The sequence below is a fragment of the Engraulis encrasicolus genome, chromosome 10, assembly GCF_034702125.1.
Source record: "Engraulis encrasicolus isolate BLACKSEA-1 chromosome 10, IST_EnEncr_1.0, whole genome shotgun sequence".
Classification (NCBI taxonomy): Eukaryota; Metazoa; Chordata; class Actinopteri; order Clupeiformes; family Engraulidae; genus Engraulis; species Engraulis encrasicolus.
In genome coordinates this window covers 31,158,579-31,183,406 of record NC_085866.1, presented here as the reverse complement: position 1 = coordinate 31,183,406, position 24,828 = coordinate 31,158,579, and the positions used below count along the sequence as shown (strand labels likewise).

General features: G+C 40.2%; 1 protein-coding gene across 1 annotated transcript in view; it reads left to right on the top strand.

Moving 5' to 3' along the window:
* slc26a10 (solute carrier family 26 member 10) overlaps positions 1-24,828 on the top strand; it is a 26,292-nt gene extending 1,464 nt beyond the window's left edge. The window contains exons 3-18 of the mRNA XM_063208630.1: positions 196-353; positions 1,212-1,376; positions 1,695-1,847; positions 2,811-2,893; positions 3,402-3,549; positions 4,015-4,128; positions 4,448-4,525; positions 5,991-6,086; positions 7,736-7,842; positions 9,045-9,114; positions 15,733-15,912; positions 18,321-18,375; positions 19,318-19,406; positions 19,540-19,594; positions 20,429-20,535; positions 21,397-24,828. Coding sequence (XP_063064700.1) covers positions 196-353; positions 1,212-1,376; positions 1,695-1,847; positions 2,811-2,893; positions 3,402-3,549; positions 4,015-4,128; positions 4,448-4,525; positions 5,991-6,086; positions 7,736-7,842; positions 9,045-9,114; positions 15,733-15,912; positions 18,321-18,375; positions 19,318-19,406; positions 19,540-19,594; positions 20,429-20,535; positions 21,397-21,435 — 1,697 coding nt within the window. The 3' untranslated portion in view covers positions 21,436-24,828. The remainder of the gene's footprint in view (positions 1-195; positions 354-1,211; positions 1,377-1,694; positions 1,848-2,810; positions 2,894-3,401; positions 3,550-4,014; positions 4,129-4,447; positions 4,526-5,990; positions 6,087-7,735; positions 7,843-9,044; positions 9,115-15,732; positions 15,913-18,320; positions 18,376-19,317; positions 19,407-19,539; positions 19,595-20,428; positions 20,536-21,396) is intronic.

Below are 24,828 nucleotides of genomic sequence, written 5' to 3'. Positions count from 1 at the left end.
TTGATTGTGAATATGTTTGATGTGTACCGGTATGAAAGATAAATAGATACATAGACAGTTTTAGCTAAATTAGAAAGTGAAAGTTTGTAAAAACAAAAATAAGTTTAATTATTATAATCATTATTGTTGTTGTCGATCATAGCTGCAGAGTAGTATACAGTACGTAATTATGCTGTTTGTTGGTTGCTGGTCCAGGTACCTTTGCGGTACTGAGCCTGATGACAGGTTCGGTGGTGGAGCAGCTGGTTCCGAGCCCTCTGGGCCTGAACGCCAGCAGTGCTGAGGCCGCAGACCTGGAGGCCCAGAGGATAGGAGTGGCCTCCGCAGTGGCCTTCCTCTCAGGCATCCTCATGGTGAGGAAGACATCTTTGGTCTTTTAGACTTTATTAGTGACAGGACAGTTGAGAGAGGGACAGGAAATGAGTAGGGAGAGAGAGACGGGGAAGGATTGGCAAATGACCGGGGCTGGATTCGAACCCGTGTCGCCAGCTCAGCAGTCTGGCAGCGCCCCGCCGTCAGAGCCACGGCAGGGTCAGTACTGTACATTCATAACTGGAGGTCTGTGTGGCCTCATCTTGGTGAGAAACACAACATACACTTATGATGGGAAGTTTAACAGTGTTATAGGACTTTACAGCTCACAGTGCGCACACAAAAAGTCTATACATATCTTCCAACACACCTCACGAATCATTAATATACAAATGGTTCATAATATAAAGTAGGACACATACAATGCATGAGCAAGCAAGAGGACAACCCATGGGACCAACGTGTGGGGATTTGAGAAAGTGCATCTCAGTACATGAGATTACAAGGGAAGAGGAGGAGAGCACTGGCAATTCCGTCCTCCCCAACTTTTAAACACAGCAGGAATTGTAGCAAAGATTAATTGGATAAAAACAAAATTTTAAGCAAGAACAGGGTAAGGCACAGTGTACCGTACAGTTGCAACACTGACAACATTGTCCATCACAAAGTAAAGATGAAAATAAAAAAGTGGCAAAAATAAACAAAGTTATAAATGATATACATACATACATACATGCATACTGTACTTACAGTGAGTAGTCAACATACTCATCATTGTATATTAATGATTTTCCAGGATGAGAGCACTTGAGACATGCCCTGGATAAAGAGTCTATCATTCCTGGTAAAATAAAGGTTAAAAAAATAAAAATAAATCATAGCTTTGTATTTGTTTCCAGCTGGCCATGTTCAGTCTGCAGCTGGGCTTCCTGTCCACGTACCTGTCTGAGCCTATCGTTAAAGCCTTCACCAGCGCCGCTGCGTTCCATGTGACCGTGTCTCAGCTGCAAAGCATGCTGGGGCTGCGGTTACCGCGTTACACAGGGGCCTTCTCTCTCTTCAGGGTAAGGAAATGGGCAACATTGCTGCACAATCAGCAATCAGCCTCCAAAATCTGTCTGTTCTGTGTGTTGTCACTTCAGCTCGTCTTGTCCTATGAATCAAACATAAATCAGATATGGCTTTTGTTTAATTTCAGTATTTCTTGTACCATTTTGACTTTCTGTCTTTGTGTGGTGCTACATAATATAACTTAATAATTGTATACAGTAAAACTCAAAACAAGCCACTTGGAAATCACTTGGCCTGATGTATACATCATTCAAGCTGTCCTTTTCCACCAAGTGTTGTATTGAATGTGATGCACATTGTATTGTCCATAGACATTGGCGTCTGTGATGGAGAGTCTTCCCCAGACTAACGTGGCAGAGCTGGTGATCTCCCTGGTGTGTCTGGCCCTCCTGGTGCCTGCCAAAGAGGTCAACACGCGCCTGCGCCATAAACTGCGGACACCCATACCTGTGGAAATACTCACGGTAAGTCACTGCAAGCAACCCTAACCATAGCACAACATTATATTACCGCCAGGGGTGAAAGTAGTTTTCGTTTGTTATCGGTGCTAGAGTACCCCCCACCACCCGCAAACAAACAATAAACAAACAAAATAAACATCAGCATTACACTATAACCGCTGCATGACTATTTCGGGTGTCTCTTCATAGGACACTTGTCTCAAATGTCATAGTGTGGTTGTACGTGTTTTCTACTGAAACAGCAGACCTTACTTTTTTTCAAATGTGTGTTTTTGGGCAGCATTCAACCTAAACTCTTCCCGATACTGCGCACCAGCTATAAATTTCATACCAGTGCTGCGCACCTGTGCGCACCCGTCTACTTTTACCACTGATTACAGTATATTACACTGCATTTCATCACACTGCATTACAATGGTTCCAAATAGTTGACAGCTTGGGAGGCGGGATCCTTGGGGGAGGTAATGCAGGGGGATCGAGGAGAGAAGGGCCCGTTTGCACAAAATCCTGAATAGTCTTTCACATTAAAAGATAACCCTCCCATACATTGCTAGTATTTAGTTATATAGTTAATACATGTACCGTAATTACTTTCCTGTGATATTCTAACTGAAATTGGGCTATATAAAAAGACAAAACATATTTGGCATTTGGAAAATGTGGTGTGGAGTGACTTGGAAATATTCTCAAGTCCAGGAGAGAGAAAGAGGGGCTTCCAGCAGAAAAAGGTTGGGAACCACTGCATGACATCATAACAGATTTTATAAAAAGCTACAGTTTCAAAGGGTTACACTTTCAATGACACCTCTGTATGTATTTATATTATATATTTATGTGTATATTAAGACCCTGTAAAGACATTCACTGATGCTTCCCGTTCATTCACAGTTTGTGTTAACATTGCATTTCTGAATAACTAGCCTATATATTTACTTATTCAGTATTTTCTTACTGTATTTATTACAGGTAATAATTGCAACTGGGGTGGCGTATGGTTTCTCCCTGGACTCAAAGTACAGCATTGAGATAGTGGGCCACATACCTGCCGGGTAACTTCTCACTCCTTTACACGACATGACAAATTCTGTATAATGACAATTCTTGAGGTCTTGAAGATGAACCACTTCAGGAGCTAGACTCTAACCCCATAATGCATGCCGTTCCACCATTGGAACTATCTCATAGTCATTGAAAAGTTAACTATGATAGTACTACACTACTATGACAAAACACAGGGCATTACGGTAAGTAATGCACTACGACTTTGGTCATTGCCATTCTGGTAAAAGCACATTTATAATGACATACGATATCTTAATAGGTTAAAAGAATACTCCAATTGGCATATATTAATAGTAACATTAGTAGGGAAGGGTACCGATCTCAATTTTTCGGTTCCGGTTCCAGTACCTTCATTTAAATGCAGGTTCCTGACAGTGACTTTTTCACTTCCTATTTATAAACAGTCGGGATGGCGATTTAAAAAAAAAGCAATAATAGTAGATATTTTCTTCACAAACCATTCAGTGTCCATTCTGCTCTCCTGTCTCTCCATAGGTTCCCTCAGCCACGTATGCCCTCCCTCCAGGTGTTGCCAGACATCGCTGGGGACACCATCGCCATCACGTTTGTGGGCTACGCCGTATCTGTCTCCCTGGCCATGATCTACGCAGACAAACATGGCTACTCCATACAGCCTAACCAGGTAACACATCTCTTCTCTTCTCTTCTCTTCTCTTCTCTTCTCTTCTCTTCTCTTCTCTTCTCTTCTCTTCTCTTCTCTTCTCTTCTCTTCTCTTCTCTTCTCTTCTCTTCTCTTCACATCACATCACATCACATCACATCTCTTCTCTACTTTCTACCATACCACTCTCTGTCTCTCTGTTTCACAGCAAACTGAGCATCAGCATATTAACTAATTCTTGATGAAACATAACATTACTAAGCAGGAGCATCTCACTCATTTTGGTAGTGTATGTGAAACTTCTTATGAGCACAGTGAGGTGGTCCACCTACTTTTTAACTTCTTTGTATGTCTGACGATTTATGAAAAAAAAAGTTGCTTATCAGTTAATGGTAAGTCAATTGGTCAAATAAGGTCAATCGACTAACAACGAATGAATGAATTAATCATTTGCATGCCTAATTGATGTCTGTCCTTCCTCCCTAGGAACTGTTGGCGTTGGGCGTGTCCAATACAGTCTCCTCCCTCTTCACCTGCTTCCCAAGCTCTGCTACCCTGGCAACCACCAACATCCTGGAGAGTGCAGGCGGACACACACAGGTACCTCACTTTAATCAGTGGTTCTCGACCTTTTATGAACCAACAGACCCTCTCTGGAACCAACGCCTGATCATAAGTCTCCCAACGTCCCCTTGAAATCATTATAAGCCTACCAATGGCTGTGTCAGAATAAGCCCAGTTGTTCTACAGTATTTCTCTGCAGCTGTTGTGTGTGACTATGTGACTATGGCCCTGTGTATGACTATCTGGTAGGATATGCTGTCTGTCTGTCTGTCTGTCTGTCTGTCTGTCTGTCTGTCTGACTGACTGTCTGACTGACTGTCTGCCTGTCTGTCTGTGTGTCTGTCTGTCCCTGTAGCTGTCAGGTGTGTTCACCAGTCTGGTGGTGCTGGTGGTGTTGCTTCTGATTGGACCTCTCTTCCACTTCCTGCCCAGAGTGAGTAAATACATGGGTTGCGTACGAAACAGGAGAGGCAGCTGTCCTTCCAGTGAGCTAACTGGACATCGAGTCATCAAGTGTGATTTGAAACGAAAAATTGCTTTATTTCCTCCCTTGGTAGATCACTGCAATTGTGGGCGTGACAGGGATATTTGAGGGCAACATCAGATGCTGACTTGGTGCTGCCTTATACCCAAAATGCTGTGCAACACCTCCGTCTCAATAGGGTATCTGAAAACAAACATGGCTACCACCCAAGCTACTACCTTATAATGCTCTTTATTCTGACACTTATGTATGTCGATATTGAGAATCGAAGGGATAAATCAACATTGTAGTATCTAAATATGCGGTCGCTAGATCTACTATTTATAGCCTATATTACGATTCCGCCGTCTGGCGGTCATTCACCGCTCAAATAGCATGCTTAAGCTAAGTGCTAACGTGATGAACGTTACTCGCACCATAGAATCGCCATAACATCAAATGCGCAGGGGCTGGGCAGCGCACTCGTTAGTGCCTTTCGTAATGGTCGCCTCATCAGCTAACTTCACCTATCTGATCAGAGACCTGTTTATGTAGGAGGGGAGTCATCGAGTCACTGCCTTCTGTTCTGAACGCACCAATGGAGTGGAAAAAAACATGGCTACATTAATGGCTTCCCCGATTTCCTCAATGTCCACTCATGAAAATGAAGCTGATTTTCTATTTAACATCTCTGAAGCACACTCACTACTCATGACTCATGATTCTTGAACTGAGGTGACACTTCCTAGATGCCTTAATGTCACTTGACCCATTGATGCCTAAGGCACATGCAAAAAAGGGTGCTGAATATCTAAGCCCACGAAAAGTTGCCCTCAGCCTATAAAAAAATTAAATATCTCAGCCTCTGAAGCACATAAAAACATGCCATGAGTTGCATTTAAACTCTAAGGCCCTAATCTTGCATTAGAATGTGTTCATTCAGCTCTAACAAGATTTGTAATGAAATTGTCTTAAATCTCATGAGCCTGAATGTTGCGTCATGCAGCTCCAGGCGCCAGGGTAATATTGCGCAATGCAACATCCTGAATAGTGATGGTGGGGTGGCGTCCGCCCCAATGTCTTATCCTGAGCGTTTCGCTCGGTGCGTAATTCCAAGGACAGATAATGAAAAGGAAGAAAGGACTCGCACACTGGTGCTGAATGCAAAAGCAAAAACTGTTTTAAACAAAGCCGAAAAAAGTAAATAAAACCGACAGACAAGGGACAAACGTTTCGGGTCTAGCCCATCATCAGTGTTCCCAGTTTGCAACGCAACATCCAGCATAAATGGGTTAACAGATACAAATTACGAATGACAAACAACCTTGCCCCAATGCCACTTTTGACCACACTCTCCTCCCGTTTACCCCCCCTTTCTCTTTCTCTGTCTCTCTTGTCTCTTTCTCTCTCTCTCTCTCTCTCTCTCTCTCTCCAGGCAGTGCTGGCCTGTATCAATGTGACCAGCCTCAGGCAGATGTTTGTCCAGTTTCAGGACCTTCCCGAGCTGTGGAGGGTCAGCAAAATTGACTTTGTGAGTAGGCAGACTCCATAAGCAAATTAGACTGAGTGGAAACCTCAGTGCATATAATATTTATCCATCTCTGATTATAAAATGTCCCGACATTCAGACAATGCAGTGTAGCAACCATAAGGAATTGTTATGTACAAACCCCAACTCCGATGAAGTTGGGACGTTTGGTAAACAGTGAATGAAATCAAAATGCTATCATTTTCAAAACATTCAATCTATTCATTAGATGGAGAATAGTGAAAAGACAACATATTAAGTGTTAAAACCGAGAAAAAATATTGTTTTGGGGGACATATGTACTCATTTCTAATTTGATAAATCCAACACGTCTCAAAAGAGTTGGGACGGGGATCAGTGACATTTAGTAAACATCCAAATAAGATAAAACAACAAAGAAGAACATTTCAAAATGAATTGTACTGACGGACAATATAGGTGTCCAGGTATAAGATCATCACAGAGAGGCTGAGTCACTCAGAATTAAAGATGCAAAGGGAATAATTACCATAGTTATTACATACATTTTTGAATTTCCTTTGATTTACCACGATTGAGTGTATATAAGACATTTTTTTGTTAATAAAATCATTGTATAGGTTCATGACATCATGAAATATATATTGGCTGTAGTCTCACTCTAATTAGTGCTAGAGCTATTGAAAATTTACCATATTAAGAATGCTTAATGCATGAAAATGATACAGGGGTTTAACATTCTCCTAAGCACCTGAGCTCACTTGAAATAGACCCAGAAGACATGGGAAACTGTCCTTTGCTTACAGAAGTCAACAGAAGTTGTAGAAGTCCATTCTTTTTGACAATAATAGAGCATTGCACATCCTGTGCTACAGTGAAAATGGACCATCCAACTTGTGTTAGTGCTAGCTTCAAAAGTCAGCCTCCATGATGGCATGCGGATGCAGTAGTGCATTGGTTAAGATGTTCTCACTCATCTGTAGAGTTAAATACAGTGCTGAATGGTATAAATGGGTTTTAAACAGCATGAAAAGCCACTCATGCATTATATTTTGAAGGGAGATCTTCGATTACTGCCACATAGTAAGGTCAAATTGCATTCTCTACTATGTTTTAACAGTTTGGCTCCATCATAAGGACCAGCAGGTGATAAAATGGTGGGTTTTTGGTCAAGACCTGTCACACTGTAAGCACTACAGAAAGGAAAACATTGCAAAACATGACAAGGAATACACCCACCATATACGCTGGTGAAATCATGTCCAAGATAGGAATTAACACTGTTTTTTATATAAAATCATCTCATCGGTTAATGTATTTAACTGTTAAGTGTTGTCTTTTGTTTTGTTTTTAGTCTTTCTCGACATTTGCTGCCATTTATTGTCCCCGTCCCAACTCTGTCCCTGTCCCAACTGGATTTATCAAATTAGAAATGAGAACATATGTCCCCCAAAACAATATTTTTTCTCGGTATTAACACTTAATATGTTGTCTTTTCACTATTCTCCATGTAATGAATAGATTGAATGTTTTGAAAATGATAGCATTTTGATTTTATTCACTGTTTACCAAACGTCCCAACTTCATCGGAGTTGGGGTTTGTATATGCTTATCATTTATGCAAATGAAATTGTGTGTTGTGCGTGCGTGCATGTGTTTGTGTCTGAGAGCAGATAGTGTGGCTGGTGACCTGGTTGTCAGTGGTGGTGTTGAACGTGGATGTGGGACTGGCCATCGGTGTGGTATTTTCCTTGATGACTGTCGTCTGTCGCACGCAGAGGTAAGCAGTCCTCACCTGGGCAAACGAATAGGGGGTGACGCTTTATTTTTATTGGTTTATTTATTATAGGCTAGCGAGAGATTTTTACAGGAAATGAGTGGGGAGAGAGATGCGTAAGGTTCATTTAAGGACCCAGGCTGGAATTGAACCCAGGTTGCTGGAGTAGCAGCCCATTTTCAAATACCGAGGTCAAACACTGCGTGCTGTACCGCATACTGTACATTTTGAATGCTCCAAACTATTGAGTCAAACTCTTAGTTTGTTTTCATTAATAACTGCCTTGAGTATGGCATGTAGACTGAATATATCATTGTTGATCATATATCGATTTTCATCATAGATAAATGTATCATTTCTGAAATAAATACAGAGGACATGACCTCTGTGTCCTCAATGGTATTTACGGCCATGATGCCAAGACCAGCTTTCTAACCTTAAGACTTCAGCCAAAAACGCAACCAACTACATACTGGAAATAAACTCATCAGACTGACAACTCATTAGTTTCAGAGTAGTACTTATTCACCCCATAGCCTTTGTGAACAAATACGTATGGGTGTGTTGCAATTATGAACACTGCAGGTTTTATAATTGCCGGTGTCAGAGGGGAATACCTGTGCCTCCACTGGAGCAGTGTAGTCCCATTAAAAAGTCTTGCGCTCGTTATACAAATCCCCATATGCATGGAGGGAAAAAGCAATTGAAAAGTTTTTAATTAGTATTTGTGCATTTATCAGCAACAATATACTGTATACTGCGTTGATTATAGCAACCTCTAATTAAGGATACCCGGCAGCACCCAAGAGCCCGGCTGGATAGTATACTGCAGGGCCGCTGACAGCTTTGGCTGGGCCCAGGACAAAGTCATCTGAAAGGGCCCCCCTCCCCAGTACATAGTGAGTAGTAGTAGTAGAGAATAGTAGTGAGGACCCAATTCTGGGCCCACTCTGTCCCTGGGCCCGGGACAGCAATCCCCTTTGTCCCCCTCTGTCGGCTTCCCTGTGTATACTGCGGCGGCCTCGCTATCCCCTAACCGCCGGCTCCCCTGTTCTAAATCAAACCCTCCGCACTCCGCTCCGGGAGGACGTTAACTTTTCACACTCGCCGAAGGAGAGAGCGGGGAGAGCGGGAGGAGAGCGCAGGGATTGGTGTCTGAGGAGAAGGTGTCTTAATGAGTTTGGGTTATTTTCTGCTCTGCTCAGGGCTGGCTGCTCGGTGCTGGGAAGGGCCTCCAACACAGAGATCTACAGGCCGCTAGACAACCACAACAAGGTGAGGGACTCTACGATGTCTGGTGTGTTGCTCTGTACTGTATGGTTGGTAACTGTTTTACTGTAGTTGAGTGAGTGAGTGAGCGAGCGAGCGAGTGAGTGAGTGAGCGAGCGAGCGAGCGAGTGTGTGCGTGTGTGAGTGAGTGAGTGAGGGAGTGATAGTGAGTGAGTGAGCAAGCGAGTGAATGAGCGAGTGAGTGAGTGAGTGAGCGAGCGAGTGTGTGTGTGTGTGTGAGTGAGTGTGAGAGTGAGGGAGTGATAGTGAGTGAGTGAGTGAGTCAGTGAATGAGTGAGTGAGCGAACGAGTGATTGAGCAAGTAAGTAAGTAAGTGAGGGAGAGAGTTGCATCTACAGGTGGTTATACAAGTGCAACCACAATAGGTGAGGGCCACCGTCACCTGGCAGGCATCTTCTTGTCAATGTACAGTGATCTTATTTTGAGTACATAGAGTTGCCCATAGAGTTGCTCTACAGGCCTGGTGACAATCATAATAATGTGAGGCACACTGACTTTGTGTGAGGAAAGGGAATGCCCCCGTGTGACGTTGCTGAACGCAGCCAGATGATGTGAATCAGGTTACTAACCAATAAGGTTAGGGCAACCATGGTCTGTAGGTGCCTCATGTTTCTATACAATACAGTAGTGTCTACATCTGTCTTGTTTGAGTGCATTGAGTTGCATCTACAGGCCTATAGAGAGACCCAATAAAGTGTGGGACACACACTGGCTGCCACCTTGCCTGCCATTGCTGTCTTAGTTTGGCATCATTCGTTATGTAAGGTAGTGGTTCCCAAACTTTTTCAGCAGGGACCCCCTTTTGGATTCAAGAATATTTTTATGCAGGCATTTTGTTTAGTTTTCACCAAGGCAGTTTTTTGTCCATCAATATTAATAGATTTTCCATTAGTAGTTTGTCATCTAATATTGGGAGAAATCCACAGGACAGCAGATACATCTAGTATTAACTGTGGATTAACCTGCGGATTTCCCATTTTTATGCAATGTCCCTTTTGTCCGCGACCCCCCTTCACTACCTCCACGATGCCCATAGGTGTCCTGACCCCCAGTTTGGGAACCACTGGTGTAAGGGATAACTTTCGATGAGAAGGTCCCTACTGTGGAATAACACACGACAGGGAGATGCAAGCTGCGTTGTGCCATGTTATCCTTGTCATGGACTAGTTTCTCTTTCAAAATTTGTGATCACGGTGTGTAGACAGCTAAAAGCAACACTTCGTAGTTTTTTTTCTACAAATCAAAAATAATGTTTCCAAAACTGTTTTAGTGGTTAATCCACTTTGAACTATTTGACAGGGACTTTTGAAGTCACTTTGTCATTCTGAGTTGCGGTAGTCTCTCACCTGTCTATACTTCAAATGAGAGACAATTCTGCTTACCAAGTGTTTGAAGGAGGAAAAGCCGTGCTTCTTTTGATGATGGAATGGAAGACATTTCCCCTCTCATCCAGGGTTGAACTGGCCATCTGGCATAGCGGGCATTTCCCGGTGGGCCGCGCACCCTCGTGGGCCCCTGTTTTCAGAAATGTACATGTCACTGGTGGGCCCCGAACCCTCGTGGGCCCCTATTTTCAGAAATGTACATGTCACTATTTTCAGAAATGTACATTTTCAGAAATGTACATTTCTAAAAATAGGGGCCCACGAGGGTGCGGGGCCCACCAGTGAGTCAGTTCTGCTCCACTAATTTTTGAGGGGCCCCTTTAAGCCAAAAGTGCCCGGGCCTTATTTCTCCCCCAGAACCGCCCTGCTCTCATTCAACATGCATCACCAGAACTACTGTAATGCTGGTGTAAAAACCTTAGAACTAAAGCAGTCTTTTGGACAAGGCTTGAAATGTCTACTGTGAAATGTCGTCAGTCATAAGAAGTCCAGCGGACTTGCAACATAGTATCAGTATGACTTAAAGTACATGTGCAGAATGAACGAATAACCTACAGTGTCTTAGCCTAGTAAACTAGCCCCACCCGCCAGCGGCCAATATTATTTTTGCCTGCGAGTGAGTCTAGCCTCGGACATTGCCCCAGGCCCTGAAACTAGCTGGCCAATCAGACTTGATATGATTTGTTTTGAATCTTTGGACGCAACGCAGACAGGGTTTTGGGGGAGTGACGACAAAGTGTTGGCCAATAGGGACAGACACAGTTTGAAAAACAACGGGTTGTTCTCATCAACAATCTTCCGATGTCTCATTGATCGGGCCCAGACTAAATATTCACATAAATCTCACATTTAGTCTGGCTTGTCAGGCTAACAGTCTTTGATTTGCTGTCTTTTACACAATCTTTTCTGTTTCTAAAAATGCTAACTTAAATAATCTATTACTTAACAATCTACTTAACAATCTATTATTTTTAACAATGTGAATGAAGAAATGTTTTCCAAATATAAAGCATTATTCATATAAAGCCCCAGGTCAAAATTTTTTGTACTTAAGTGTACTTTAAATATATTTAATTTTCTGAAAGTATATTTTAAGTACACTCTATTTATCAAGTACAGTACTTAAGTATGGTATTTAAAAATATACTTATAGTTTAGTGTATTTTAAATATATTTTAAAATAATTTGTATTATTTAAGTTATGTACTTAAATATAGTTTTATAAAATATACTGTTAGTGTATTGTATTTTAAATGTATTTTAAGTATATTTGTATTTTAAAAGTAATGTGCTAAGTGTAGTATTGTCAAATATACTATTAGTGTATTATATTTTAAGTGTATTTAAAGTATATTTTGTATTTTAAAAGTAAATGTGCTAAAAGTGTAGCATTATAAAGTATACTATTAGTGTATTACACTTTAAGTGTATTTTAAGTATCTTTGTATTATTAAAGTTATATACTTAAGTGTAGTATTATAAAATACACTATTAGTGTATTGTATTTAAATGTATTGTAAGTACATTTGTATTTTAAAAGTAATGTGCTTAAGTGTAGTATTGTCAAATATAATTTTGTATATTGTATTTTTAAGTCTATTTTAAGTACATTTGTATTTTAAAAGTAATGTGCTAAAGTGTAGCATTATACAGTGTACTATTAGTGTATTATATGTTAAGTGTATTTTAAATATCTTTGTATTTTAAAAGTTATGTACTTAAGTGTAGTATTATAAAATAAACTATTAGTGTATTGTATTTAAATGTATTGTAAGTACATTTGTATTTTAAAAGTAATGTGCTAAAGTGTAGTATTGTCAAATATGCTATTAGTATATTGTATTTTAAGTCTAATTTAAGTACATTTGTATTTTAAAAGTAATGTGCTAAAGTGTAGCATTATACAGTATACTGTTAGTGTATTATATTTTAAGTTTATTTTAAGTATCTTTGTATTTTAAAAGTCATGTACTTCAGTGTAGTATTATGATATATACTATTAGTATATTCTATTTAAATGTATTTTAAGTACATTTGTATTTTAAAAGTAATGTGCTAAAGTGTAGCATTATAAAGTATACTATTAGTGTATTATATTTTAAGTGTATTTTAAGTATCTTTGTATTTTAAAAGTTATGTACTTAAGTGTAGTATTATAAAATACACTATTAGTGTATTGTATTTAAATGTATTGTAAGTACATTTGTATTTTTAAAGTAATGTGCTAAAGTGTGGTATTAGAAAATATACTATTAGTGTATTGCATTTTAAGTGTATTTTAAGTTTATTTGTATTTCTAAAGTAATGTGCTAAAGTGTGGTATTAAAAAAATATACTATTAGTGTATTGTAATTTAAGTGTAGTTTAAGTGTATTTGTATTTTTAAAGTAATGTGCTAAAGTTTGGTATTAGAAAGAATATTTGAAACGTACTTAAAGTTAAGTATGATTTTAGTATATTAAAAACACTTGTACAAAGTTTGATTTTAGTACCAAAAAGCCAACTTAAAATGTGTTAAAGCTCTACTTAATTATATTTCAAATGTATTTAAGTATACTATAAGTTGTCCCAAAATAACACAACTTAAGTATGTACTTCTGCAGCATGCTATAAAGTGCTTTCTTATGACCTTGAAATAGATTTGTAGCATACTTCAAATAGTTACACTTAACCACATGTTAAAGTACACATTAAACATCTTTTAAAGTGAATTAGTAAGTATATTTAAAATGTACTTACAGTTAAGTATGATTTTAGCATATTAAGTACACTTCTGCAAAGATTGATTTTAGTACCAAAACGTCAGCTTAAAATGTGTTAAAGCTCTACTTAATCATACTTCAAGTGTATTTAAGTATACTATAAGTTGTCCCAAAATAACATTCTTTAAATACACACTTTTGAAGTATATTTTAAATACAAAAATACATACTTATTAAGTATATTAAGTACATTTTGTTTCACCTGGGTACTTTTTTTAAACCATCATTTTAGTGTATTTTAACCTAGGCTTATTTATTCATTATGCTTTGTAACATTAAATAACCTTCCACCTTCCATTTTTTTTAATGTATTTTCATGGTAAAAACACCATATTGAAGAGCACAAACAGATCTTAAAAAGGCATGTAAGGCCTTACCTATTACACTTTTAAGCACAATACTGAAGTCTGTACTTAAGTTGTGTTATTAGTGTATTAAGTGCACTTTAAGTGTACTTTTTGGTGCACAAATTAAACATGTAAAAGTGTCTTTAATTCGATAAAAGCATACCACCACCAATGATTTCTAAGTATTATTATTAAATATATAAAAGTACACTTAAAGTGTACTACTCAAGACTATTACTTCAAGAACGTAATTGTGCCTGTTGTAGAACTGGTAGTTGTGGTCTAGTGGTTAGAGTGCAGGTCTGTGGTTCAGTGAGTTGTGGGTTCAAATCCTGGTTGAGGCAGTGGTTGTTGTCTGAAGTGAAGGTGAAAGGAAGGTTCATGTGAATGGCTAATGGTTGTGAACAAGACAATGTACAATGGAAATGAGCAATTCGAGATTACATTAATGTTTTTTTCATATACTTTTGAAATATATTTAAAGTGTACTTAAAATAAATATATTTGAAATGTGCTTAAAGTAAAATCTACTTGTAGTATACTTCAAATACATTTAGATACTATAAAATACATAAAATGTACTTAAAGACCTTGAAATAGATTTGTAGTATACTTAAAATACACTAAACTGCATGCTAAAGTACAAAATAAACATATTTTAAAGTGAATTAGTAAGTATGTTTGAAATGTACTTAAGTTAAGTATGATTTTAGTATATTAAGTACACTTGTACAAAGTTTGATTTTAGTACAAAAAAGTCAACTTAAAATGTGATTAAGCTCTACTTAATTATATTTCAAGTGTATTTAAGTATACTATAAGTTGTCCCAAAATAACACAACTTAAGTATGTACTTCTGCAGTATACTATAAAGTACTTTCTCATGACATTGAAATAGATTTCTAATGTACTTAAAATGCACTTATCCGCATGCTAAAGTTCACATTAAACACATTTTAATGTGACTTGGTTAGTATACTTATAATGTACTAAAAGTTAAATATATTTTTAGTATATTAAGTACACTTGTACAAAGTTTAATTTTAGTACAAAAAAGTCAACTTAAAATGTGATTAAGCTCTACTTAATTATATTTCAAGTGTATTTAAGTATACTATAAGTTGTCCCAAAATAACACAACTTAAGTATGTACTTCTGCAGTACACTATAAAGTACTTTCTTGTGACGTTAAAATAGATTTCTAATGTACTTAAAATGCACTTATCCGCATGCTAAAGTACACATTAAGTACATTATAAGTATACTAACCAAGTCACTTTAAAATGTGTTTAAAGTTAAATATATTTTTAGTATATTAAGTACACTTATACAAAGTTTAATTTTAGTACAAAAAAGTCAACTTAAAATGTGTTTAAGCTCTACTTAATATATTTCAAGTACATTTAAGTATACTATAAGTTGTCCCAAAATAACATTCTTTAAATACACACTTTTGAAGTACACTTTAAATACAATAAAACGTACTTATTAAGTATATATTAAGTACACTTTTTTTTTACTTGGGGCATGATGATGACATAAAGATGTTTATGCACATACTGTGTAACAACCATAAGCATTAAGTTATACGAAATTGTACTTAGTTTTAGAGATTGAAAGATGTGTAACTAGCAGTCATAGTATTTCACTGGAAAAGTAACTTTTTGCACTTGAAAATGGACTCTGAAGAAGACACACAGTGTCAAAACGTTGGTTGCACCACAATAAACAAAAAGTATTTCAGTGCTTCAGTCATCTCTGGCCCAGTCTTTTTGAAGTGGGCCTGAGTAACATAAAACAGGTTTCAAAAGTAAAAGTAAAAGTAGCCTACATTTGTGGTGTAATTACAACACTAGCATAATGACATTACATAGTTGTTACACCATTTACTCCATTGTACCTAATGAGATAGATAGACTGGGTTGTTACTGAAAAACACTGAAAACCTAACAAGGACCCACCACAGTCTTGATCCAACCAGTGCAGAGTTAGCTGATCGTAACACAAATACACGGGTCTACTGGTTACTCAGAATATTTACTTGTGTTGGAAGGAAACGTTTACTATTGACACCTCTGCATTTGTTTGCCCTGATCCCTCCGTGCTCAGTGCTATGAAATCCCGGGCGTGAAGATCCTGACCTACAACGGGCCCATCTACTATGGCAACCGCAGCTTCTTCCGGGCCGACATGAGCCGCCTGCTGGGCCTGAGCCCCGAGAGGATCCGGCGGCGCGAGAAGGCTCTCAAGGCCCTGGAGAAGCGCGACCAGGAGTCCATCAGCACCGTGGTGAGCCATTTATTAGCTTACTTAGCATGTCTTGTCTTTCCTCCACACTGTAGCTTCATACTGCAGATGGGCCTGTCAACGACGACGGGCCTATTCATTCTTTGCTGAAAAAAAATCAACTGAATCTTAACAACATTGCCATGACAGTGCAAGGAGTCTTAGGTAATTGTTAATTATACTCTTCAATCATACTCAATTGTAAATCGTACTCTTGTTGAAAGAAGTGAAAGCCGTGAAAGGCCAACTGGGAAACTCCAACTCCCATAGAGTTCTTCCAGAGAGTTTAGATTATTACTAGAATATTTCTGGTTCTTCAGCGTTGACGTCAACTTGTATGCGGCGTTTGGACTTCCGGTTCTATGGCGATTTTTTTACATTGCAACACGCCATAGAGATTCAGGTTTGGCAAAAATATAAGTTGCACGCCAACAACGAACATTAGCGTGTCCCCGCATCCCTTTCTCATTAGTGGAACGGAGCGTATCATCATGTTGGTGTATTCACATGTTAACCCTGTGAGACCTGAACCATGAAAGCAATGAGAGAAAATTCTATTTTTTTATGGTTGGGTAATTTTTTAAAATATATGTAAAAACATAGCTGATCGAATGCTTAACAACCTATTTATGAGTGTAATATAGATCATTATTCATTTTTGATGTGTAATTTGAATATATGGGTCCATTACTACAATTGGACCATTTCTCCATTCACTTCAATGCATTTTTTACGAGATCATAATTTCAACATTTTGCATTGCATTTTCAAAATTGCAAGTAAAACCTGTTTCTTAAGGCAATATCTTTGTCTTGAAGTAAAACAACTGGTGTGTTTTGTTAAACGATCGTCGTGGTATGCTTTGTAAGTTTCCCTATGGAGCAAATGCATTGATGGCTGACTTCCTGCCACCGCCGGATGGTGCTTATATGTCTCATCAGTTTTAGCACGATCTCTCTGCAACACGGTGTAAAAATATAAACTCTTCCTTGCTTAATTGCACAAAGCAAGTGTTCAAATTAAAGGATGTAGAGTTATATTTCGGAAATTTGTACACAAACCTTATGCAATTTGACGAAATCTCAGAGTCGGTCAGGGAAAACGCTTCTACCCCATTTTCCTGTTTTTCGCCGAGCTGTGGTCAACTTGTTGTAGACCGCTGCTCTCTTGTGGCGGTTTCCGTGTACTGCAGGACGTTTGGAAATGACACGCAGGATGTTTTTCAGATCGATTTTTTTGTGTGTCAGCGTGGAGAGGGCTTTGAATTTGATGAGACATATATGATGCATCCGGCGCGATAGGGTTAAATCATGACGATTTTAATTCAATATTGCTAACCCCTTTCTGATCATTAAAACTTCCGAACTACATGCTTTCCTTTGGTTGCCATGGGTACAACCCTCCGCACGTACATGACGTTAGATACAGGCGCCGCTTCTGTAGTCGCCAAAAGTTTCCGGGTTTAGCATATGGACGCAACATCGTATTTATGTAGAAGTTTGACACAAAATGATCAACCATGTCATACCTACAGCCTATTTTTAACACCCTCGACAGTTTGCGGGGGTTCGCTAAGCGCGTGCTTGCACTCGGAGCTTATTTGAAACTGGCCCCTATTCATTCCCAATGGAGGCCGGAAGCCGATACGAACCAGGAAGTCCTTAACTGCTAACATGAAAGACTACAATCTACTACATGCTTCCGCGTTACTGAAGAACTCTATTGTCATTGTGACACAGCACTCCACAGCACACAAGTGAACACTGCACACAGCACACAACGAAATTGCATTCATGCCTCACCCCATCTGTGCAGTGTTATACACTGGTTTCACCATCATATTGTACTAGTTATTCCATTTGTACAGTGGGTCTCGAACCGCCGAATTGAGAAGCACTTATTGGAGTGTGGGGTGAAACACACGTCCTATTTTATCCAACCTAAAATTTGTTCAGGACGTTGACAAACGATTACTGGTGGGAGGGTGAACTGTTTGAGCCTGCCCCCTTGCACCGGTGAGGCATAAATGCAATTTATTTGTGTGCAATGACCACTGTGTGCTGTGGAGTGCTGTGTCACAATGACAATGGGAGTTTCTCCTCTGTATGAATGAAATATGAAATTAGTAAAAGCTTCTTCTAGCCTTTTAGTAGACATTGTTTGCTGTGTGTGTGTGTGTGTGTGTGTGTGTGTGTGTGTGTGTGTGTGTGTGTGTGTGTGTGTGTGTGTGTGTGTGTGTGTGTGTGTGTGTGTGTGTGTGTGTGTGTGTGTGTGTGTGTGTGTGTTGTGGGAGCTTTACAAAGGCAACATATCACAATGTCCATTGCCTTTCTTGTGACAATGATTAACATCAATATTCAAAAAATACTATTAATTAATTACTAAATAAAGTCTCTGCTGTCCGTCCCCAGGAAAGAGGTGTGGCCAATACTTCCTTCTCCTCAGAACACGAGTTCTTCAAATCAGGTCAGTGCTCCTCTTTGGTATGGATAATTGAGAGATGATGGGTACAGTCATAGCCTACTGGTTAGGGAGGAGGGAGGTTAACTTAGGGAGGAGTTGGTCCTTCAATTTTGAGGTTGTAGGTTTGTGGTTCGTGTAGGTCCACCTGACCTCCTCCTACACCTCTATGCATGGCTGAAGTGCCATCAGCTAAGTGTAATGTAATGTAATGTAATGTAATGTAATGTAATGTCATGAGATGAGCTCCTGATTATTAGATCTCATCCTAGCACAAATTGGCGGCCTGAGGGCCAGATGTGGTAGCCTCGCGCACCATCCTACGTACTTCCGCCAAGACATTTGGCTCCGCACTACGTCTGGTACCTGTCCTCTGTAGAGCGATATTGACTGGTAGGATTTGCGCCGGTGTTCTGACAAACGGTCCTACATTGTAATTTTATCCTACGGTAGGATGTTCTGTCAGACATGTCTGTTAAACAGTCCTACATCGCCATAGATAGACGTCAGACATGTTTGTTCAACAACTTATAAGTTAAATCCTGATTTTTCCATAAATGTCCGTCCTGCTTCCTGCAATCGCGTCAGATCAAACAAAGTCCAGACCATGAATACGATATGGAAATGGTAGTATTATGGGATGGTCAGGACCAGGCTACAGATGTGGCCTCGGCTGTAGCAATATAGGACATAGCAGTTTTGATACTGTAGTACAACCCATGATTTTCTTGTGAATCTCTTGCTTGTATTGCACATGGAGCCAAGGACAGAGGAACATGTTTAAAGTGTTTGTATTGATTTGAAACGTGCTATTACCAAATTTTCATGATGGTTGAAACGGACTGGCCCAACGTAAGATGGTTTTAGAAATGTGGCCCAAATGAAATCCTAGTATAATAACCCTGAGATACAGCATTCACAGCATTTGTTGTGTCTTCTACTCTTCAGAGGCCTTAGAGAGTGAGGTGCAGGTGGCCCTGATTGACTGTGGCAGTGTCATATTCGTGGATGTTGCGGGAGCACGGCTCTTCATACAGGTATTGTACACACTATCATACAGAAAATCATGTGGTCGAACATGGAGGGACTGTTTGTTTGTATAATCAGCTGATCTACTTTGTTTTTTTTGTATAATCAGCTGATCTACTTTGTTTTTTTGTTTTTTTTCAGATGTGTATTGAGTGTCAAAAGGTTGGGATGACAATATACCTGGCAAACTGCAATGGTAAATAAGCTTCTACATACCTGTTGAATTTACTGACATTTATGCCTTTTCATGGCCTAACGGTAGGGCACTCGTCTACCATGCGGCCGACCCGGGTTCGATTCCAGCCTGGGTCCTTTGCCAACCCTTCCCCGTCTCTCTCTCCCAAGCATTTCCTGTCTCTCACTCAAACTATCCTGTCCTAATAAAGTCTGAAAGACCAAAAAATATCACTAATATTTTTGCATGTTCCACAGAGCAGTTTCACACCTTCAAAAGTTTTTCTTACGTTCCATGTGCATCGCTATTGTGAAACGGCAATAGCACCAGATGAGATTACTAACTACAGTATCAAATAGTATCAGTATCAAATGCCATGTGGTGACGAGTCTGGTGATGTTTTGTTTGGAGCTGTCTGTCCAACCCAGGGGGGGTGTCGTACAGGGGGGGTAAAGTGTGACTGAGTTACCAGGGCCCCATGTACAAATAGGGGGCCCACACAGTGTCTGATTTATATAGATGTATGGCTGGGGGGGGATCCATTGGATCTGATTGTACATAGGGCCCACAATTTGCTGCTACGCCCGTGGTCCAACCCTGTGTGCTATGTGTCTTACCCCTGTGTGTGTCTTACCCCTGTGTGCTATCTGTCTTACCCCTGCGTGTGTCCAATCCTGTGTGCTGTCTGTCTTACCCCTGTGTGCTATCTGTCTTACCCCTGCGTGTGTCCAATCCTGTGTGCTGTCTGTCTTACCCCTGTGTGTGTCCAGCCCTGAATGCTGTCTGTCTTACCCCTGTGTGTGTCTCACCCCTGTGTGCTGTTGTCTGTCCTAACCCTGTGTGTGTGTCCCGTAGAGAGTGTGCTGAAGATCTTCACCTCCTGTGGCCTGATGAAGTACATGAACCCTCAGCACATCTTCGTGACCGTCCACGATGCTGTGGTCCACATCCAGCAGCAGAGGGTAAGTAATTGTAGAGCTACAGTTCGGTACAGTCATCGTGTTCGGAATTGAGACAACACTAAGTCGTTTTGGCATAAGCATAACATGACACTACTGTCATAGCAGTGTCATAGCAGTGTCATGAACGTGTCAATGTCATAAATGTCAATATTTGGCTATTGTCATGACATGTTGACATTGGGGCTGTGCACGTGTGTGGGTGTGTGTGTGAATGTGTGTGTGTCACCCTGTCCTGCCCAAACAATGTCAAATTGTCATGACAATACCCACATGACACTCACTGACACTTTATAGCATTTATGGCATTGACATGTTAATGACACTTTTATGACCATGTCATAAGGCTGTGTGTCTCAAGGCAGTGTCATGTCATGTTTATGATATTACTGTCAAGTGTTACTGCAGTGTTAACAATGCGATCACCTTACACATCACCCTACAACAGAGATTGTACTTTCAGCAGAGAAATGGCCTGCTTCCATGGAGGATAGCAAAACAAATTCTTGCTAATAGTTAATGAACCACTGGACTACTTCTGGAGCCCCTTAATGCACGCCGTACCTCCAGCGGCACGCTGTAATAGTCATTGAAAAGTTAACTACCATAGTACTACAGGACTACGACATAACACAGGGCCTTTAGTAATGCACTACGACTTGGTCATTGCCATTCTGGTAACAGCAAATTTATAACGTTGTGTCTTAACGGATTAAATATTATTTCACTATCAAAGATATGAGTCAGTGTTGCTTAAAGCAAAACAAAATGAAGAAAGCTGTATCGGAAGATCAGGTGTTTTGGGTATGATACTGACCTGATGTGCCCCCTGTTTTTTTTTTTTTTTTTTTTTTCAATAATCAGGAGAAGCCATCCGAGAACAACCCGACTATTTGGGTGTAAGGTGTCATTTGAAGCGGTGGGTGGGAGAGCTCACCACAGCAGCACTTGGTGTGTACTTCCAACCAGGGTATGGGAAGGCAGGCCAGCAGAGCAAAGAAAAGCATCGACTGCCAGGCAGGATGGATGCGGACACAGAGGTGTAGCAGCACCATGTTCTGGGCCCTATACAAATAAGCAGATCATATGCCCCCCCCCTGAATTCAAATGGTATTAAAATAGACCCGCACACTGTTCACATTTGCATGGTTTACTGTGGCGTTTTAGACCGAAACGACGTAGTAAACCATGCAAATGTGAACAATGTGCGGGAGATTTCTTTGCTTTAAAGTTGGTGACCCAGGGGTTCGACTCCTACGCACCTGGCCAAAGGAGTGTTTCCTTCACTGGTCCTTTTTGCAAGGATCCAAACTCCATCAATGCCCCAAACATTAAGACCTTGAAAGCCTCATTGGCTACGTTTTACATGACATGTTTAGTTCAGAATTAAATAATTCCATCGAGTTTACTTTGATCTTTCATTTAATTCCGAATTGTGAAGTGTTGTTTACATGACGTTTTCAAAGCGGAATTAAGCTTTATTCAGAATTAAAGTGAGTTGTCTCATGTAAAATGTAAACATTGAAGTCACATGGTGTGCACATGGAAGGAGGAAACAATAAGTGGTTCCTACTCTACTTGTAACTCACCGCACGAATACACCGGCCGCGACCTGCGCGAGGTGAGCGACGAAAGTAATTGACTTTGTATTGAGTCATGCGACAAAAGCAATTCGGGCGACTAGAGGCGATTTACGCGACGAGAGCAACAGTTTGTAGTTGAACTCCTGGGAATATTATGCTAATTAGCTATGACGTGGTTCGGCGACAGCCGCCACAGCCAAAGGTAATGTTAGAATGCTTGCATTCTGCTTTTAACGGACATACTCTAGTCGCTTCAATCGCTCATATCGCTCTTGCTGCACAGAAGTGATTCTCTGTCGCTTGAATCTCGTTGCGGCCGGTCTATTCGCCCGGTCAGGCCTCACTTTCCCACCACATGATGGAAACCCTGGACAGTATAACCGGCCTAAGGTTGAGATCCCAACCTTGTCCTCTGGATCGCAATAGCAGAATTATCACGACTCAGTAGTTCCTGTTTTGATGTAAATAGCGTTACTGTAGCTGCATTCATCTCTTTAGAGATGACATCTCCCACACACCCACAAAGGTTGTGGTTGCCTTCGTAACCTCGTTTTGGGTAGGGTGCACACATCCAAAGTCACTTGTTTCAGGTGCCACACAAAAGTGGCTGACAAGAAGGTAGGTCTGCACACTGTCGAACAGTTAAAACAGAAATGTTTCTATGCTTGACGAAGATCGAGGGAGATCGAAACGTTGCTGTTTTAATTTAACAAACTTTCTTTTTTGGAGTTTGTTCCGCAGTGCGCAGACCTACCTACTTCAACTGCCTTAGGAACCTCTAATAAGATGAACCATGTGCTGGAATGGGCACCTGTTATCTGTTATAAAAGCATAGGTGCCCGCAACGTACCATACCATCAGGCCCGAGGTTGGGAGTAAAAAAAAAAGTAAATTATTATTGTTGTTGTCTATGTTTTGTACTCATTACATTTCAGATGTACTTCTTGATGCTGGAACTAAAATGACATGTATATATTTTTTGTCATTATTGTATTATATTCTTTATGTATGAATAAACATTAATTATGTGCCCTTACACTGTAAATTCTGTGTTTTGGTAACCAGATATACTCTTCACATTGATAGTGTGCATGATTACGCTTTGCAATAGTAAATTATGATGTGCTCACAGTAGAAATCACACAAGCCACGAAATGCATTCCTGTCAACATGCAGTCAAGGATTTCCGTCAACACACCTGGAGTAAAAAGAAGACTTTCAGACAAATAATAATTGAACTTCATGTCCTTGTTTTCTCTCAGTTTTTAATCAGACATAGATGGGTGCCTGGGCATCCGACTTGGTTGATTTGTGATTAGTTTTGTTTTTTCCCCCTCTTGTAACCAGCATCTAAATTGGGTTATGACAAAGCCTGCGAAACCAATGGAATGCACATCAGAAGAACAGGGGAGGGGGGTTGAGACAGGGGGGTTGAGACAAGGTCAAAGGACAAGGTCAAAGGATGCAATTCACCTCTGCCAGCTTCCTATAAGCCCCATTGCCCACTCATACGCCCACTCACTCCTCAACTATTCACACACTTAAAGGTTCGATTTGTTAGCAGGCTGATAACAGTGACGTGGGAAATTAAATTAAATACAATAAAAATAAAAACCGCACGCGCACACACACACACACAAACACACACTTCGGTTAAAATAGCCAAGGTCAGTACTTTTTTCCTTTTTTTATCATGAGGACACAGACAATGCAGCATTTCTTTAAAAAAAAAAAAAGGATTTGGCATCACTAACTAAAAACGAAGCTTCCAGAGCACAGTGCATATGGCTCAAGGTCAATCCAAAGTCAGTGCAAGTAAATACATGCGGCCATACCATCATACCCCCCACACCAATCCCCTACCAAGACATCCATAACACACCCACACACACATTAAGGTTTTTTTTGTTTTTTTGAAAGAAAACACATTTTACATTGCTCTGGTCAAGATGTATAAAGACAGTTACGTGTACATACAAGAAAGTGAGTGACATTATACAGTGTTGTATCCCTGTGTGAACTAAAGAAAAGGAATCTGCATCAGACAAACTAAAAATAACACCTTTGATGAAAAGGACTTCTTGTCATTATTATATTGTTATCCAGGGTCAGCTTTTGCCCGGCCTGTGGCAGTCATCTGACCGAGCGTACCTAAAACATAAAATGTACGGTACTGGGGACCCAATTCTGGGCCCCTGCTCTCCCTGGGCCCGGGACAACTGACCGCATTTTGTCCCCCACAGTCGGCATCCCTGTTATTAACAATACGTTCATTTTGGCATTGTGGATACATAAAGAATTTTTAACTAGCCTGCAGTACTGACATCTCTCGTCCGCTCTATAAGCAGCTCTATATATTACTTTTTTTGATTGATTGATTGATTGGTGAACGGAACTTCCCAACTGATCCAGAAACCGGCTGGGAAAAGAGACGAACCCTAATGTAAACACTGACAGTAAAGCACATGCCGAAAACAAAAAACACCACAGACGTCTCTGCGTAGCATTTAGTGAGTGAAAAGTGATAGCAAGCAAGCAGCTCGAGATCTGAAACGAGTCCGGGCACTAGCAGTGAGTGAGATGGCTCTGCATCCCACAGGAGTGGAGACATGACGGCACTTTGACAAACACTGCCCTCTGCCGTTCGTCTGATAGGCCTACCTTCTCTTTACACACACACGCGCGCACATGCACACACACACACACACACACA